General features: G+C 49.9%; 2 protein-coding genes across 2 annotated transcripts; both read left to right on the forward strand.

Moving 5' to 3' along the window:
- The first annotated feature begins 9,868 nt into the window (after positions 1-9,868).
- Positions 9,869-10,792, forward strand: LOC135892213 (interferon-inducible GTPase 5-like). The gene has a single exon (XM_065419922.1). It carries the CDS (start codon positions 9,869-9,871, stop codon positions 10,790-10,792), a length of 924 nt encoding a protein of 307 aa, XP_065275994.1.
- A 3,473-nt stretch (positions 10,793-14,265) lies between these two features.
- LOC135892755 (interferon-inducible GTPase 5-like) lies at positions 14,266-15,459 on the forward strand. Its single transcript, XM_065420552.1, has one exon. It carries the CDS (start codon positions 14,266-14,268, stop codon positions 15,457-15,459), a length of 1,194 nt encoding a protein of 397 aa, XP_065276624.1.
- The last annotated feature ends 2,877 nt before the right edge of the window (positions 15,460-18,336 follow it).

Below are 18,336 nucleotides of genomic sequence, written 5' to 3' on the forward strand. Positions count from 1 at the left end.
TGTTTGGGACCTTTCACCCAGATAGCAAAATCAACACACATGTTTAAGACCTTTCACCTAGATGGATAGATAATGGTAGAATGGCGTAGGGGGGTTCCAAGTCTGTACCCTCAAACTTAACATGCACACCACAAGGAAAGAACCAAAATAACCAGGAGAACAAAAATAACACGTGTGTATGATCTAATGTCATTAATATGTATATACATGTCATCAATATGTACAAACATACTAGCCTATGGAGTAAGTGACCCTAACATTTTTTGTGGGAGAGGAATGAACTTTGGGCATAGGAGGAAGGATTTCAGGCACCTGTGCCCTATAAAAGAGGTGACCCACCTCTCTAGAGTAGACTAGTAGGTTGTGCTTGTTTTTCTTAAACTTTCTAAGTTCCAAGGGGACTAGGCGAAGCTTGGTTTCCCTAAGCTTTTGTTCTTAGTTTTGTTTATTAGGTTTTAATTTTAAGTTTAAATTAGTTAAATAAACTCTAAGTTAGCTTCGATAGCTCTTAGCTCCAGCTTCTTCTAAGCTTTGCACCTCTCACTCAAGAATTGAGGAACCGGAACCACCAGAGGTGAGGCTGGTTCTATGTCTCTCACCTCCAGGTTAGCAAGGAAGGGTGTGAGTATATTAACCAAAGCTTTATAGCAGGGGTCGGCAACCTTTCAGAAGTGGTGTGCCGAGTCTTCATTTACTCACTCCGATTTAAGGCTTCGCGTGCCAGTAATACATTTTAACGTTTTTAGAAGGTCTCTTTCTATAAGTCTATAATATAGAACTAAACTATTGTTGTATGTAAAGTAAATAATGTTTTTAAAATATGTAAGAAGCTTCATTTAATATTAAATTAAAATGCAGAGCCCCCCGGACCGGTGGCCAGGACCTGGGCAGTGTGAGTGCCACTGAAAATCAGCTCGTGTGCCGCCTTCGGCACGCGTGCCAGAGGTTGCCAACCCCTGCTTTATAGCATAAAATACCATATGGATCTTTTGAATAGCAGTAATGCAATTGTAACTTTGTAACTCTGATTATTTTACCATTTAATTACTACTTCATTTATCTTAATAAAAATTCTTTAAGGCTGTATCGGTCTCAGTATGAACTTCCTGTCATACCCCCGAGGGTCCTTTGCAAATTCTGTGGAGCCTGATTCAGGGCAAGAACCTTATTATCTTCTGATCAAACAGATTGGTGAGCCTAAAACCCATTCTATCCAGATTAATATTATTAACCTCCTAAATCAGCAACAACCCAAACCCCTCAGCTCCAGCCCTTCACCCCAAATCCCTCATCCCCGGCCCCACAGCAGAGCCCATATCCCAACCCCCTGCCCCAGCCCGGTGAAAATGAGCGAGTGTGTGAGGGTGGGGAAAGTGAGTGACAGAGGCGGGGGGGATGGAGTGAGTGGAGAGCAGGACCTCAGAGAAGGGGCAGGGTGGGGCCTTGGAGGAGAAGAGGGGTGGGGCAGGGGGTGCTCAAGGGTGTTAGGTTTTGTGCGAGTAGAAAGTTGGCAACCCTATCCCGATGTAAGGGTCTAAATGAACCGAATGAATTCTCCCGACAGCTAGCTGGGAGGGGGAGAGATTTCTGGAGCAGACTGTATTTGCATGAACACACCTACTTTGCCTAGACATCCAGCAGACAGAGCTGTGCTGCTCAAAATAACCAACTATGATTCTATGATTCTATGAACTTTGGCTGGTGTTGGGTTACAAATCATTTTTTCCTTGGACCATATGAACTGGAATCATAAACTCACTGAATGTGAAATCTCACCAAATGAGGGTCAATCCATCCTCACCATCGAATCCACTCATTATACTCCATACCTGAACATAGCCATTATATGAGCAACATACCCTCATATCTCAATGTCTGTACTTTGACCTGTTAACCTTTTACCCCCAATCGGGATATTGCAGTTTATGTACTCCTTACGCCATCCGATCTTAAACTGAACTTCGCACCCCTTGATAATCTGTATGTTATTCCCTGATAACCAGAAATTTCTATGCTTAAACTCTGTACCGTTCACTTTTTTTAAACATCATCCTAAAAAAAATTTCAAACTGAATGCAGGGGGAGTGAAATGCTGTTTCAATGTTGTTTCATTATTGTATGAATACAGGGAAGCAGAACTGTGCTGAACTCAACTGAAAGAACCTCTTTAAGCCAGGGGCTCGAATGCCAGAGCCCTGTGAAAATAAGAGGGGTGGGGACAGATATCCCAGCCAGAAGGTGTGGGCCCTCCCTCACGGGTCTTCTCTGGATTGGGTTAACCTGTTCCCCGCACTGTTCAAAGAAGAAGCTACACAGAGTTCATTAGGAGTCTCCTTTGTTATGTTAAATACTCAATCAGAACTGAAATTGGTTGTGGTAGGACTGTGTTTCTACCCTGACTGCTAAGAGCTAAAAATCACTCAGAGCTGAAATTGCTTGGCAGGGGGCAGTGTTTCTGCCCAGCCTGCAAAAAACTGACAATTACTAGGGCTTTGGCTACACTGGCGCTGTACAGCGCTGCAACTTGCTGCACTCAGGGGTGTGAAAAAACACCCCCCTGAGCGCAGCAAGTACAGCGCTGTAAAGCGCCAGTGTAATCAGAGCCTGCAGCGCTGCACGCTCGCTCGCAGCGCTGCAAGCTATTCCCCTCGGCAGCGCTGTGAAGTCCCGAGTTTAGTCAAGCCCTAAGGGTACGTCTATACTCACCCGCTGGTTCGACGGCGAGGGATCGAACTTCTGGGTTCGACTTATCGCGTCTTGTCTAGATGCGATAAGTCGAACCCGGAAGTGCTCGCCGTCGACTGCGGTACTCCAGCTAGACGAGAGGAGTACCGCGGAGTCGACGGGGGAGCCTGCCTGCCGCGTCTGGACCGAGGTAAGTTCGAACTAAGGTACTTCGAACTTCAGCTACGTTATTCACGTAGCTGAAGTTGCGTACCTTAGTTCGAATTGGGGGTTTAGTGTAGACCAGACCTAAGAGACTGATGTGCAGAGGTCACAGTAGAGAGGTGGGTGGAAGCAGAAGGTGACTGACGGTCGGTCAGTGCGCAGAGCGAATGAGTGGCTGGGGAGGCAGAGAGGTGCAGTGAGTGGCTGCGGAGAGGCGTGGTGAGAGCAGTGAGCAGGTGGCCAGCAGGATGGCTGGCAGAGAGAGGTGGCAAGCGAGTGCCTGAGCAGCAGAGCGAGTAAGGTGCCTCTTTACCCCCCTCCCCCGCTCCACCCAGGGTGGGAGTTGAACCCTGCAGATGCACCTCTGAGCTCTGCCCTGACCAAGGACAGCAACTGTATCCAAGGACCAAGTGAGTAGGGTTCAGAGAAGGGACGGGCACGTGAAAGTGACTTTTGGTTGCTGGACTTAAGAACCTGAGGGGAAAAGGACACTGGCCAACCTATGTGGGGATGGGTATTTTGCTCATGGTTTATGTTTATGAACATGGGTGGTAGGTGAACAGCTGGCTTCGGAAGACTAGCCCCCCAGCCCCACCCCTTCCACCTGAGGCCCCTCCCCTTCTGTGCCCACCAGTGCCCAGCCCCCACTGTGGCCGCTGGCCCCTGCCCCATGCCCCCAGTGCCCCCATTGTGGCTGCTCTAGCACCCCCCCCGGAGCGCCGGGGGCCAGGCAGCGCAACCCCCTCCCCTCCCCTCCGGCCCCAGCAGAATGGCCCCAGCCTTCCCAGCCCCAGAATGCCAGGGGGCCGGACAGTGCGGCCCCAGATGTCCTTCCCCCAGAGCGCCAGGGGGCCAGGCAGGATGGCTCCAGCCTTCCCAGCCCTGGAACGCCAGGAAGCCAGGCAGCCATGGGAGAGCCAGCCGCCTGCAGAGTGGGCGGGCCACATCTGGCTGTTTGGGGAGGCTCAGCTCCCCTTGCCTCTGATACCTGCCGCCCATGTTTATGAACCCTGTTTGCAGTGTTTTCCCAAATTAACTCCGAATTCCTTCCCTCCTTTTATTAAAAGTTTCTTTTCTACACTCAGACTCTGTGCTTGCGAGTGGGGAAGTTTTACCTCTCAGAGGCGCCCAGGGGTGGTGTGTAATTTTCCCAGGTTACTGGGTGGGAGCTCGAGCCAGTTCTGTGTTGTATCGATGGAAAGGAACCCCTAGATACTGAACCCGGCCCTGGTTGCTGCTGGCTCCACCTGGCAGAAGGGTTACACCAGTACCAAAGGAAGGGGGCGGGGGGGGGGGGGTCGATGGGAAATCAGGACCCTGAGACTGACAGTCCCCAGGAGCAATGGGGAGAGGCCAATGCTCCAGGTCAGCCTGCTTGCTGTTTAATAAATTGTATTTGCTTTGAACTGTATGAAATTATCAGTGGGCCAGGGAAGCGTCCAGTGCAGAGAGAGCACCCCGGAGTGGGCACCCCTCCCCTAAGTGACTACGACAAGGTTGGCTGAGGATGTTAGGGAGATTCCCAAACCTGAGCCGGCTTTTGTAGGTGACAAATCTGAGGAACTGTCACAGATTGAAGTGTCACTAGAGGAGGTTTTGGAATTAATTGATAAACTCAACATTAACAAGTCACCGGGACCAGATGGCATTCACCCAAGAGTTCTGAAAGAACTCAAATGTGAAGTTGCGGAACTATTAACTAAGGTTTGTAATCTGTCCCTTAAATCGGCATCGGTACCCAATGACTGGAAGTTAGCTAATGTAACACCAATATTTAAAAAGGGCTCTAGAGGTGATCCCGGCAATTACAGACCGGTAAGTCTAACGTCTGTACCAGGCAAATTAGTCGAAACAATAGTTAAGAATAAAATTGTCCGACACATAGAAAAACATAAACTGTTGAGCAATAGTCAACATGGTTTCTGTAAAGGGAAATCGTGTCTTACTAATCTATTAGAGTTCTTTGAAGGGGTCAACAAACATGTGGACAAGGGGGATCCAGTGGACATAGTGTACTTAGATTTCCAGAAAGCCTTTGACAAGGTCCCTCACCAAAGGCTCTTATGTAAATTAAGCTGCCATGGGATAAAAGGGAAGGTCCTTTCATGGATTGAGAACTGGTTAAAAGACAGGGAACAAAGGGTAGGAATTAATGGTAAATTCTCAGAATGGAGAAGGGTAACTAGTGGTGTTCCCCAAGGGTCAGTCCTCGGACCGATCCTATTCAACTTATTCATAAATGATCTGGAGAAAGGGGTAAACAGTGAGGTGGCAAAGTTTGCAGATGATACTAAACTGCTAAAGATAGTTAAGACCAAAGCAGACTGTGAAGAACTTCAAAAAGATCTCACAAAACTAAGTGACTGGGCAACAAAATGGCAAATAAAATTTAATGTGGATAAATGTAAAGTAATGCACACTGGAAAAAATAACCCCAACTATACATACAACATGATGGGGGCTAATTTAGCTACAACGAGTCAGGAAAAAGATCTTGGAGTCATCGTGGATAGTTCTCTGAAAATGTCCACGCAGTGTGCAGAGGCGGTCAAAAAAGCAAACAGGATGTTAGGAATCATTAAAAAGGGGATAGAGAATAAGACTGAGAATATATTATTGCCCTTATATAAATCGATGGTACGCCCTCATCTCGAATACTGTGTACAGATGTGGTCTCCTCATCTCAAAAAAGATATACTGGCACTAGAAAAGGTTCAGAAAAGGGCAACTAAAATGATTAAGGGTTTGGAACGGGTCCCATATGAGGAGAGATTAAAGAGGCTAGGACTCTTCAGCTTGGAAAAGAGGAGACTAAGGGGGGATATGATAGAGGTATATAAAGTCATGAGTGATGTGGAGAAAGTGGATAAGGAAAAGTTATTTACTTATTCCTATAATACAAGAACTAGGGGTCATCAAATGAAATGAATGGGCAGCAGGTTTAAAACAAATAAAAGGAAGTTCTTCTTCACGCAGCGCACAGTCAACTTGTGGAACTCCTTGCCTGAGGAGGTTGTGAAGGCTAGGACTGTAACAGAGTTTAAAAGAGAACTGGATAAATTCATGGAGCTTAAGTCCATTAATGGCTATTAGCCAGGATGGGTAAGGAATGGTGTCCCTAGCCTCTGTCTGTCAGAGGGTGGAGATGGATGGCAGGAGAGAGATCACTTGATCATTGCCGGTTAGGTTCACTCCCTCTGGGGCGCCTGCCATTGGCCACTGTCGGTAGACAGGATACTGGGCTAGATGGACCTTTGGTCTGACCCGGTACGGCTGTTCTTATGTTCTTATGTTCTTATGGTTGGCGGTCGAGCCCCCCAGGAATCCTGGGCCCAGCCTTGTTGGGGTTACGAGGACTCTGCCACACAGGAGAGTGGAAGGGGAGCCCCTGAGGTCATGCAGGCCTCTGGGTAAAGGGAGTGGGAGCGAGGACTCAGATCCTTTCACTAGCCCATTTCACCGGGGTAGTGTATAAGCCAGGAAAGTTCCCCACAATAGCGGGGCCATTCCCCTGCTTACACACAATAAGTAGGAATGGGGCTGATTTAGGGGCTGTGTAGCAGATTTACAAGATGTGCTGAGCTCCCGCCACCCCCGCCTTTATACCATCTCTCTCCTTTATTGTGCTAGGCCCTGGGCCTCCACTTTTTGCAGAGCAAGCCACACAGCTCCACTACCCCAAGACTGGGCCCTCTGATTTCAGCACCCCTGTTTCTCACCATGGCTCCCCAGCAGGTCCCAATGAGTTGAGCCCCCCGTGAGAGACTTTAGCCCCTTGGAGAGCGACACAGCCAGCAGGAATTTGCAGCAATGCCGGGCAGCCTTTTCAGAGCAAGCTGGCATTTGTTAGTCAACTGGAATCCAGGTTTTAAGGGTCTTTAGGTTAGGGTGGAAAAAACAAAACCTTAACTGAGAGCCGCGTCTGGCAGGATCACCTGCCCCTCTTTTCCAAAGCCCCCTGGGTTACAGCTCTGTGTCTCTGCCTTCAGTCCTGGGCAGCAACAAACATGCCTCAGTCTGCTCACAGCTTGTGCTTTGTCTGTAGCTGTGCAGCTTGCAGTCCTGCTGGGTTCACATGCTCTGCCTCCCTTGACTCCGGGTTCGGCGGCAAGCAATCGATCTTCTGGGATCGATTTATCGCGTCTTGTGTAGACGCGATAAATCGATCCCGGAAGTGCTCGCCGTCGACACCGGTACTCCTGCTCCGCGAGAGGAGTACGCGGAGTCGACGGGGGAGCCTGCCTGCCGCGTGTGGACCCGCGGTAAGTACCTTGTCGTTCGAACTAAGATACTTCGACTTCAGCTACGTTATTCACGTAGCTGAAGTTGCGTATCTTAGTTCGAACTGGGGGGTTAGTGTGGACCAGCCCCTAGTTGTTAACAGCCAACGCCCGGTCACTGGTCTCTGTTGTGTCTCTGAGTCTGAGGCAATTTCTTTCATATGGGGACAGTTCTTTGTAGTTCCTTCACACCAACCCAGACATGCCTATGTGACACTTTCATGCCATTCCTCAGTCCCACTGTGCCGGAGGAGTAATTAGTGAGAGGGGAAACTGAGTCATGCATATTTCCCATAAAAATATTACAAATATTTCCATGTTCTCCACCAACTGATTTCCAGAGGTTCTGAGCTCCCACAGCTGCAAAGGGAGCTGCAGTTGGAGCTGCCGGTGCTCAGAACCTCTGGGAATCACAGGAGGGCATGAGGGATAAGAAGGAGAGACAGACATGCACAAAGGGGCTGGAGAGAGGCACCAGTCCCCGGAGACTGAAACTCTCTCCCCCTCTCACCAGGACATGGCTCTGCCAATGTACTCCAGCGAGATGTCCCTCGACAGGCAAGAGGGGAGATCCAGATCCATCCAGTCCTTGGCCTCTGTGCTGATGGGGAAGATTAGTGCCATTGACGGGGTTGGGGGTGCTGGGTGGGAGCCCTGGGAACTGAGCTGAAACCCCCAATCTCGCTGCACCCAGGTGACACAGAATGGCTGTACGACAGGCCTCAGGCATGGTTGAGACTGGTAGCTGGGCAGTGAGGGGGTGTCTCTCCTGTCTGCCATGTTGCGTAGAGCTTGGTGAGGGGAGAGAAGACTCATTAAAATTATTATTACAGTAGCACTAGGGGGCCCCAGTTATACACTCATATTCACGGAGTTATAGATTTTAAGGCCAGGAGGCATCCTTGGGATCCTCTAGTCGGACCTGCTGTTTAGGTCAGAGAGTAATAGATCAGCACCCCTTGGTGCTCGGTGCTGTACAAACACAGAGCACAGCAAGATGGCTCTTGCCCCATAGCGCTTATAGACACAAGACAACAGGTGGAGACAACAAAGAGACAGGAAGAGCACCAGGTAACAATGAGACAGCAGTGGCCAGCGTGGCAGGCAGAAGTCACAGCACACCAGTCACCTAACCACCCTCAAGTTTCCTGTCGGCCCCACAGCAGAGGAGACTGTTACAAACTGGCCCAGTTACACACTGTACAGTCCCCAGTCTGGTGTGAGTGGAGCCAATTGCTGCTTCCACACCAGCTGAGTCTAGGCGGGGGCTAGTCACTGTTTCTGGGTCTACAGAGCCTAACCCCAGGGTCAATCTCTTGTCTGATGCCCTTCCCTGGGATGTGGGACACTGTCATCCAGACCTGTAACCAGTGCAGAGACCTCCCCCAGATCCAGCCATTTACACACGCTGCCCCAGAGCTCACCCAGCTGGGGGCACTCTGGCCTTCTCATTTAACCCCTTCAGGGACAGCACGGTGGGGGAACCAGGCACACAGGCTTAACCGCAGCCACTTGACTCTTAAAGCACTTGAGAGCTACAGATCTCTGAAAACAACAGAAGTCCTGAGACGCCCCCTCCCCTCCTCTGATCTGCCCCTGTTCCCTCAGCTCATCTGTCCTGCCTGTATAGCTCATAGCCAGGTAATACAGCCCCCCACTGATGTCTGTCCTTCCATCTTGTCCTTCCATCTGTCCTTCAGCAACTTCTAGCGGAAGGGGAGGGACAATCAGGGCCATATGAAGATGCAGCTGAGAAGCACCTGGCAGCTGTCTCCACCCATATGAAGAATCCAAAGACCAATCTGCTGTGATTGCCAGCAGGATGGGAGATGCTGCTGATTTCTGATTGCCCCCTGGGCAGGGCTACTTGCTCTGAGGGTCGTTACTTGCTCTGAGGGTCGTTATTTCCTTTCTGGAAGCAGGCGGTGGAATCGGACTCTGAGAGTTTGGTGGCACTGTGACGGGTTCCTCACCCCCAGTGTCTGTGGCTGATTCAGTGTCAGGCAGAAGGTGGTGCAGGGAAGATGGGGCTTAGACCCCTCAACACCTCAACATAGTGATCTGGCTCCCAGCCCATGGCCAATTCTGACTCCTGTCTCTGCTACCTGCCCCCAGAGACGTGCTGATCTTTCCCTCCTCTGTCCCTCTTTGATCTCCCTGCAGTCTGGCCAGTCCAAGCTCACCCCAGCAGCTGGCTGGATGATGCCAATCAGCAGGGCCCCATGCATTGCCAATAGCTGTTCTGCTCCTGACTTATTGTCCTATTCAGATTGTGGGCCTCAGATCCCAGAATCCACTTTTAATCCATCTGTTGTACCCGATCAGTTGCTCAGATATCACTGTGATGGGCGTTGCATAGGTACCTAAGTCGATAGGGCAGAGCATTCTCTCAAGATGAGGCCGTCAGTAAAGGAGGAGAAATGAGCGCCGTTCTGGAAAGAGGAAGGTTCAGAGAGGGACTAAGCTAGGAGCTGGGTTTGCTCACTGGCCAGACACAGATTTCCCCCGTTCAGAACAAAACTCCCTCTGCTTTTACTTCCTCCTCTTAACTCTTATCTTTGCTGAAATCAACCTTTTCCCCTGACAAATTTTAGTCGAATGAGCTGTTGTGACTTTGCCTGATGAAAACAGCTAATTGCAATATTTCTTTCCCTTTCCTAAGACATACCTGAGACTGATCGAACCGCTGCCAAGCTGCCATGGGTGCTAAGTTCTCCAAAAAGGACATTGAAGAATTAGAAGCTGCTGCCAAAACAGGAAACCTCGCAGAAATAGCAGCAAAGCTGAAGGTGTCTGTAGAGTTGATAGAAAACACCGAAGTCCACATCGCTGTCACGGGAGAGTCGGGCTCCGGAAAATCGTCCTTTGTCAACGCCATCCGGGGACTGGGAGATGAAGATGAAGGTGCCGCTGAGACTGGGGTGGTAGAAACAACGATGGAGCCAAACGCTTACCCTGTACTCCCCAATGTAACAATATGGGACCTGCCAGGAATCGGGACTCCCAATTTTCAGCCAGACAAATACCTCAAAGAGGTCAAATTCAACAGCTATGACTTCTTCATCATCATCGCCTCAGAGCGCTTCACTTCCCACCACACCAGCCTCGCCCAGGAGATTCAGAAGATGGGGAAGAGGTTTTACTACGTGCGCTCCAAAGTGGATAATGACTTGAATGCTGGGAAAAGGAAAAAGAATTTCAACAAGGAGAGACTCCTGCAGGAGATCAGGGAGGACTGCATAGAGAACCTGAGAGAAGGGGGTGAGGCCTCCCCACGGGTTTTCCTGCTCTGCAGCTGGGAACTGCATAAGTACGATTTCCAGCTCCTGCAGGAGACACTGGAGAGGGAGCTGGACGCTCACAAGGGACTCGCTTTCATCCTGGCCCGGCCTGACATCTCGGAAAAGATCGTGAAAAAAAATAAAGTGAAACCACTGAAGCATAGATCGAAACGTGCCCCGGTCTCATCTGCTATCGCTGCTGATCCTGACCCAGGTTTTACTTTTGCTTGTGATATTATCATAGGGCTTGAATCAGGGGGTTACATAGCAGGATGGTTTATCAGCACCTGTCCCGTGAGGCCATCTTGTTCTCTAAAATATCCACTATTTGCAAAATTTTAGTCTCTGGCTCTAATACTTACATAGAAAACCTTCAGAATGTGACCCGCGTATAACCATTGCTGTGTTGTCTGCCTGAGTCTGCAGAGAGACTGAAACAATCACTCCGAGAGTGGTGACCTGCCCCATGCTCATCAGCTGAGGTGTTAACCTCAGTGATGATCGTTTAAATGGTGCCTTTGTGAATGATTTCGCTGCTGTTGACAGCAGGGGAGAGGGAGGAAAAGGAGTCTGCACAGTCTGCTGTGAGAGATGTCTGAAGTGGGCAGAGTTTAGTTTGAGGGCAGAGTTTGGGAAGGAACCACTAAGTCGTTCCCCAGTCAGACTGCTCTGTGCCCTTGGGGCCATCCAGGGTTATTTACTGAAGAGCTTTTGCCTGAACAAGGCATTGGACGTTGATCTTTCCGATAAGCTCAGATGCCCGTCACAGAGCTGACATCTGTTATTAACACACAAAAGTCATCGGTAAAGTTAAGGTGGCTCAGCAGAACCTCTGATCCCTTCCAGAGTAGGGAGCTGAAACCCTAACAGTAAAACCTCTGAGAACAAGGAAATGCAGAGTTAATCTAATGCCTCCCACACCCCATGCCCCCTTTGATCCTCACCCCAAGGAGTTCCTCACCTCAAGGAGTTCCTCACTGAGATCATGTTTAGTCTTGAAGAAAGAAGACTGAGGGGGGACCTGATAACAGTCTTCAGACATTTTCAGGGCTGTTATAAAGAGGACGGTGATCAACTGTTCTCTGTGACCACTGAAGATAGGACAAGAAATAATGGACACAAACGGCAATAAGGAAGAATTAGATTAGATATTAGTAAGGCTACAATTTGGCCACGGAAGTCTAGGAATCCAGACAGCTCCATGACTTCGGCCCACGGCAGCTGGGAGCTGCAAGGTCCCCCTGCCACCTGCGGTGGTTCCCAGGAGCTCTGAGCCACTGTGGGCGGTGGGGGTAACCCACAGCTCTGAGCCGCAGGCGATGGGGGACCCCTGATCTCTGAGCCAGGGCCCCTGCAGCTGTCCAGCCGCTGCAGGCAGTGTGGGGACTCTGTAGCTCCCCAGTTTGTCACAGATGTTTTTAATAAAAGTCACGGACAGGTCACGGGCTTCCATGAATTTTTCTTTACTGCCCGTGACCTGGCCGTGACTTTTACTAAGAATACCCATGCCAAAATCTTAGCTTCATTTATTAGGAAAATCTTTCCAACTCTCAGGGGAGTGAAGCTCTGGAGTTGGCTGCCAGGGGAGGTTGTGGCAGCCCCACCACGGGAGGTTTTCAAGAGCACGTTGGACAAACACGTGCCAGGGAAGGTCTAGGTCCTGCCTCAGCGCAGGGCGCTGAACTGGAGAACTGCTCGAGGGCCCTTCACGGAGGTGGCAGTAGGAGAGACGAGGGGATGGGAGCTGGGGCGGATAGAGGGGAAGCGAGACCAAGGGATAGGAGCTAAGTGGGGTAGATGGGATTTGGGAACACAGGGGCAGGACCGCAGGTGGGGTGGGGGGAGCAGGATGAGGGGGAGGAGCCGAGGTGGGGTAGAGGGAAGTGGGGAAAAGGGAGGCAGGAGTTGAAAGGAAGGTGGGGGCAAGGGGGAGGAAGGGGGAGCTGACATGGACATAGAGGGAAATAGAGGCCAATAGAGGCAGGAGCTGAGGTGGGATGGGGGAACAAAGGGGAACCAGGGTGCCGGGGATGAGGTGGGGTGGGGGGATAGAGGGACATGAGTAGGATCCTACTAAATTCACGGTCCATTTTGGTCAATTTCACAGTCATAGGATTTTAAAAATAGTAAATTTCATGATTTCAGCGATTTCAATCTCAAATGTCACGGTGTTGTAATTGTAGGGGTCCTGACCCAAAAAGGAGTTCTGGTGGGGGTTGCAAGGTTCTGCTACCCTTACTTCTGCACAGCTGCTGCTTGCATCTGAAGAAGTGAGGTTCTTACCCACGAAAGCTTATGCTCCCAATACTTCTGTTAGTCTTAAAGGTGCCACAGGACCCTCTGTTGCACTTCTACAGCCACTCCTAGCTGCACCTGCCCTCCTGGGCTCCTCAGGGGCTGTAAGAGCATCTAGTGGCCCACCAGGGGGTCAGGACTTCACTCCACAAGCTGCTCCAGCCTCCTGCCCCTTTGACCATCCCAGGGAGGGGACATGCAGAGCAGGGCGAGAGCAGCTGCAACAAAATTCTCCTACTCCCTTTGCTCAGCATCCCACCTCTTCCCTCTCTTGCCATCTCCCCCTTCTCTCTCTCTCTGGAGATTGTGGGAGCTCCCGCGGGTGAGACTGTGTTGGGGAAGTGCCGTGAACAGGGGCTGGCTCTCTGCTAGTTTGGTTTGCTTTGTAACTCGTTAGTTTCTTTGTGGCAGGGGTGTTGTTATCTCCCCATATTTTTGGGGGGAGCCTTCACCATGAGGTCCAGTTCAGATGGGCTCTGCATTCTGACCCGCAGACGTGGGGTCCCGCCTGTGCCTGCTGTCTCCTGCTCTCTGGGAATGTATTGGAGCGTAGCTAAGGTTACTGACTGTATTAATATGAAATCTGTCTCAAATCAATAGTGATGTTTTTGGCCTAGGAGCAGTTTATGAATCTCTTGGTCCAGGATCGACTCTGTGTCAAGGAATCTTTTGTTCCACTTTTCCCTCAGTTACTCCTGTCACTACCGTTGTTTTTCTTTTCAATGCCCCCCCCCCTTCACAATGAGACTCTGACGTCTGTGCTCTCCCAGTATGGGCAGGTAGCTTCTGCCATTAGGATGGTCCTACTGGGCTGTGTGAGCCTGGATGTGAGGCATGTCATTGTGATGTTCATTGTGATATGTAGGAAGGGTGGATGAGGTCATATCTTTTTTTGGACCAACTTCTGTTGGCAAAAGAGACAGGATTTCAAGCTCCACAGAGCTCCAAAATGGATGCTGACTTGTATGTGGCTCAGACCTACCGGCCCAGCACGTACAGCAGAGCTTGAAAGCTTGTCCCTTTCACCAACAGAAGTTGGTCTAGCAAACGATATTACCTCACTTACCTTCTCGCTAATATCCTGGAACCAACACAGCTACAGCAACACTGCAAACAATAGATTGGAAAATCATCCCATCCAAGGCTGGGAGGGATAGCTCAGTGGCTTGAGCATTAGCCAAACCCAGGGTTGTGAGTTCAATCCTTGAAGGGGCCACTTAGGGATCTGGGGCAAAAATCAGTACTTGGTCCTGCTAGTGAAGGCAGGGGGCTGGACTCGATGACCTTCCAGTTCTATGAGATAGGTGTATCTCCATATATTATATTATTATCCATTGTTACATTTCCATTACAAACTTGTGCATTTTAAACTCATGGTGTTGAAATTAACCTTGTCCCTCAACAAACTACAGATGAACCAGCTGTTGTGACACTGTCTGATAAAATAACTAATTGCAATCTTTCTTTCACTTTTCTAAGACTTGCAGCTAAAACCAAGTGACCCATTGCCAGCAGCTTACATGCCAATGTTTTCCAAAGAGGACAGTGAAGAATTAGAAGCTGCTGCCAGAACAGGAAACCTCCCAGAAATAGCAGTGAAACTGAAAAAGTCTCTAGAGTCATCAGAAAATACCCCACTGCACATTGCAGTCACAGGGAATTCAGGCTCTGGGAAATCATCCTTTGTCAACGCCATCTTGGGATTGGGAGATGAAGATGAAGGTGCCGCTAAGACTGGGGTGGTAGAAACAACGATGGAGCCAAAGGCTTATCCACACCCTGTACTCCCCAATGTAACAATGTGGGACCTGCCAGGAATCGGGACACCCAATTTTCAGCCAGACAAATACCTCAAGCAGGTAAAATTCAACAACTTCGACTTCTTCATCATCATCGCCTCAGAGCGCTTCACTTCCCACCACACCAGCCTCGCCCAGGAGATTCACAAGATGGGGAAGAGGTTTTACTACGTGCGCTCCAAAGTGGATGCCGACTTGTACGCAGCTCAGATCTGCCGGCCCAGCACCTACAATGAGGAACAGATCCTGCAGGTCATCCGAGAGAACTGCATCAAGAACCTTAGGGAAGCAGGTGAGGCCTCCCCACGGGTTTTCCTGATCTCCAGTTGGGAACTGCTTAAATACGATTTCCACTTCCTGCAGGAGACGCTGGAGCGGGAACTGGATGCTCACAAAAGACTCACTTTCATCCTGGCCCTGCCCAACATCTCGGCAAAGATCCTGGAAAAGAAAAAGGCTGAACTGCAGAAGCAGATATGGAAACTAGCCCTTGTGTCTTCTGCTGCCGCTGCCATCCCTCTCCCAGGTCTCGGTCTTGCTTGTGATATTACCATCCTGGTGACATCCATGAGACGTTACTGTAAGGCCTTTGGACTGGATACAACCTCACTCACTAATCTCGCCAACAGGGTGGGGACGACCGTCCCAGAGCTGAGGGCGGTTATAAAGTCCCCACTGGCTGCAGAAATATCTAAAGAGCTTGTAATCAAGCTGCTAAGCAAGGCTGCATGTGGTGCAGCGATGGCAGCTGAAACGGCTCTGAGTTTTATCCCAGTGCCAGTGGTGGGGTCTCTGCTAGCTGCAGGAGTTTCTTTTGGGACCACATACTACATGCTGCAGAGCTTTCTGAATGAGGCCGCGGAAGATGCTCAGAAAGTTCTGAGCAAGGCTCTTGAGGATGAAAAATTCAAATAAGAGCAAACAATCCAGTGCATCAAATATCATAAGAACATAAGAACGGCCGTACCGGGTCAGACCAAAGGTCCATCCAGCCCAGTATCCTGTCTACCGACAGGGGCCAATACCAGGTGCCCTAGAGGGAGTGAACCTAACAGGTAATGATCAAGTGATCTCTCTCCTGCCATCCATCTCCACCCTCTGACAGACAGAGGCTAGGGACACCATTCCTTACCCATCCTGGCTAATAGCCATTAATGGACTTAACCACCATCAAAAATTCTTAAAGTGATTGCAAAAAAATGAGAGAGAAACCAGATGAGATTTCCAGGGTTTCTGATTGGGATGTTTTAACCATTGCATTAAAGATGTATCAGTGAACTCCAGTTATATACTCCATAGGCTTAGCTGAGGAAATGATTATCTATCACCAGTGCAGAGGGTCTTCTGAAGCAGATTCAGTGCCGGAAACACGTTACCAGTGAACAGCATCACCAGCAAGGGATGTTTTCTGCTTCCATTTCTGTTTTCTTTTTCATTTTCCCTCTGCCATTAAGTGTCAGGTTAAATAGTTCCTGTCTTCAGCCCCTGGGAAAACAGTTATTTGGAGAAGTAAGATGATGCCCCAGAAAATCTTCTTTTTTATTTTCTGTATTGCTGCAGCATAAATCAGTCATCAGGCCCCACTGGGGTAGGTGCTGTGCAAACACATAAACGGTTTAACTCAAGTGTGGTGGTGCTTTCAACGTGGCGGTTTAGCTGGCCTGAGAGGCGCTATAGGCTAAAACTGGAGTGACTCCTGTTCATCAGCTGCTAATGAAATGGGGCAAGGGGAGGCAGGAGCAATTATCCTTCATTGATTAACAAATCTTATTAATGCAGAGTTCAGCTTGTCTGGCAATAGCTCGGGCCCTTCCAGAACAGCGAGTTCAGCAAAACTCCAGCCTGTGAACACCAGGAAATACAGAGTTAGCTACAAGCCCCCACACCCTTAACTCTGCCCTCTTTGAGTGATGCCCCAGTACACCCCTAACACACATACTCACCCTCTGCCTTTGCAGACAGTGCATGTCCCTCAGGGAATAGGGCCCATGTCAACTGCAGCACAAATTCAAACACCTTCCCTGTGCTAAGGCAGACCTTCTGTTTAGATGAGCTGTACTGACCAGGAGCTACCTACACCTGTTCTACAGTCAGACACTGAATCTACCCCCAGAAACAACCCCCCACTTGCTCAGTTTTACATCCCCTTCACCCTTCTGCACACACTGCCATCTACCATTGCACTTTTGCTTACTCTTCCAAGAAGACCACTGTGTCCCACTATGACACAACCAATACAATGGAGCACTGAAATGGTGCATACTGGATCCCCCAAGGAACATGTGCTCCTCTTTCCATTGATCACACACCCAGAGGGGAGGAGGGATCGCCTCATATCACAGTCATTTCTCTACCACGCTGCTCCAGCTAATGTCTCCATCACTCAGTACAGCTGCACCTAGCAGGGTGATTGCACAGCTGGAGTTACAGACAATTCCCAGTGGGTGTTGCCAGCTCCGGGGTGCCGAGTTCGGGTTGTCTGGGCGTTTACCTCTACTCTGTATTTCCTGGCTTTCAGACGTTTGAGCTGTGCTGAACTGGATGTTTTGGAAAGGCACAATGTACCTCTGGGCAACCACAACTCTGCCGGAACCATGTTTTTAGTCAATCAGGCTCCTGGGTGTTTCCTACAGGAAGAGAAATGTTTGTAGGAGTTCATGGTCATTTAGGCAGTTGTAATTATCATGCAGATGTGCAGCTGAGGCACCCTATGGCCAGGTAATGCTAATACCTAGACCTTACACACCATCTCAAAGAATTTTATATCATTGTCCCCATTAATGGATGGGAAACTGAGGCACGGGGAGGGGAAGTGACTTGCCCAAGGTCACCCAGCAGGCCAGTGGCAGAGCTAGGGATAGTCCCAGTCCAGGGGTCTCTCCACTAGGCCACGTAGTTGCCATGTGACTCCTCAGGGCTCCTCCCCTCTCCTGTACATTGTGTTACAGTGTGATGGGGATAATGTTTGCAGTGTGTAGCTGCTAATAGGGCCAGTGAGAGAAATCTCAGCCATGGTCTATGTCCCAGACCTTTGACAGTTTTAGCGTTACCCTATTTCAAGTTCCCAAATGGAGGACACTGTCAAGGGCAGAGGGGGGTGGAGGGGGACGAGGGTACAAGTTTCTACTATACAGTTTCTTTTTACCTTGACTACCTAACATTTATAAACAAGAAGTGTAAAGGCCTCAAAAATAAATGTACAGCAAATTTAAATGTACCTTTTTATATGCAGTCAGTCCTTTCTTACTGTGCCTCTTCCTGTCGTACCCAGGCATATTTCTCTGTAGAGCGTATCTTTCTCAGCAGTGGTTGATTGCTCATCAAGTAGCCATGAAAATCTTTGAAAGTTGTGTGCCTGAAGCTGTACTGTACAAGCAGGAACTCGTTCAATGACTCATCAGTCAATACCATGCCCACTGTGACTTCGGTGCAGCTGCCGGCAGCAGCACTGCCTCCAGAACTTGGGGCCCAGCCAGCAGCTGCCACTTTCTGGCCACCCCACTCTGAAGGCAGCCAGTGCGCTGCACCACACTGCCCCCATGCCCAGAGACCGTCCCCCACAGTCCCCTATGCCCAGCACTCCTGCCGCCCAGAGACCTCTCCAAGACCACGCCACCACCCTCCGCCCAGCGCCTCTCCATCCACAGATTCCCCCACTGCCCAGCGCCCCCCCACAGATCCCCCACTGCCCAGCACCCCAAAACACACAAACCTCCCCCCGACCAGCACCCCCACCCCCTAACTGCCCAGCACCCCCCCACAGATCCCCCACTGCCCAGTGCCCCCCCCAGA

Source organism: Emys orbicularis, chromosome 20 (genome assembly GCF_028017835.1).
Source record: "Emys orbicularis isolate rEmyOrb1 chromosome 20, rEmyOrb1.hap1, whole genome shotgun sequence".
In the NCBI taxonomy this organism is placed as follows: Eukaryota; Metazoa; Chordata; order Testudines; family Emydidae; genus Emys; species Emys orbicularis.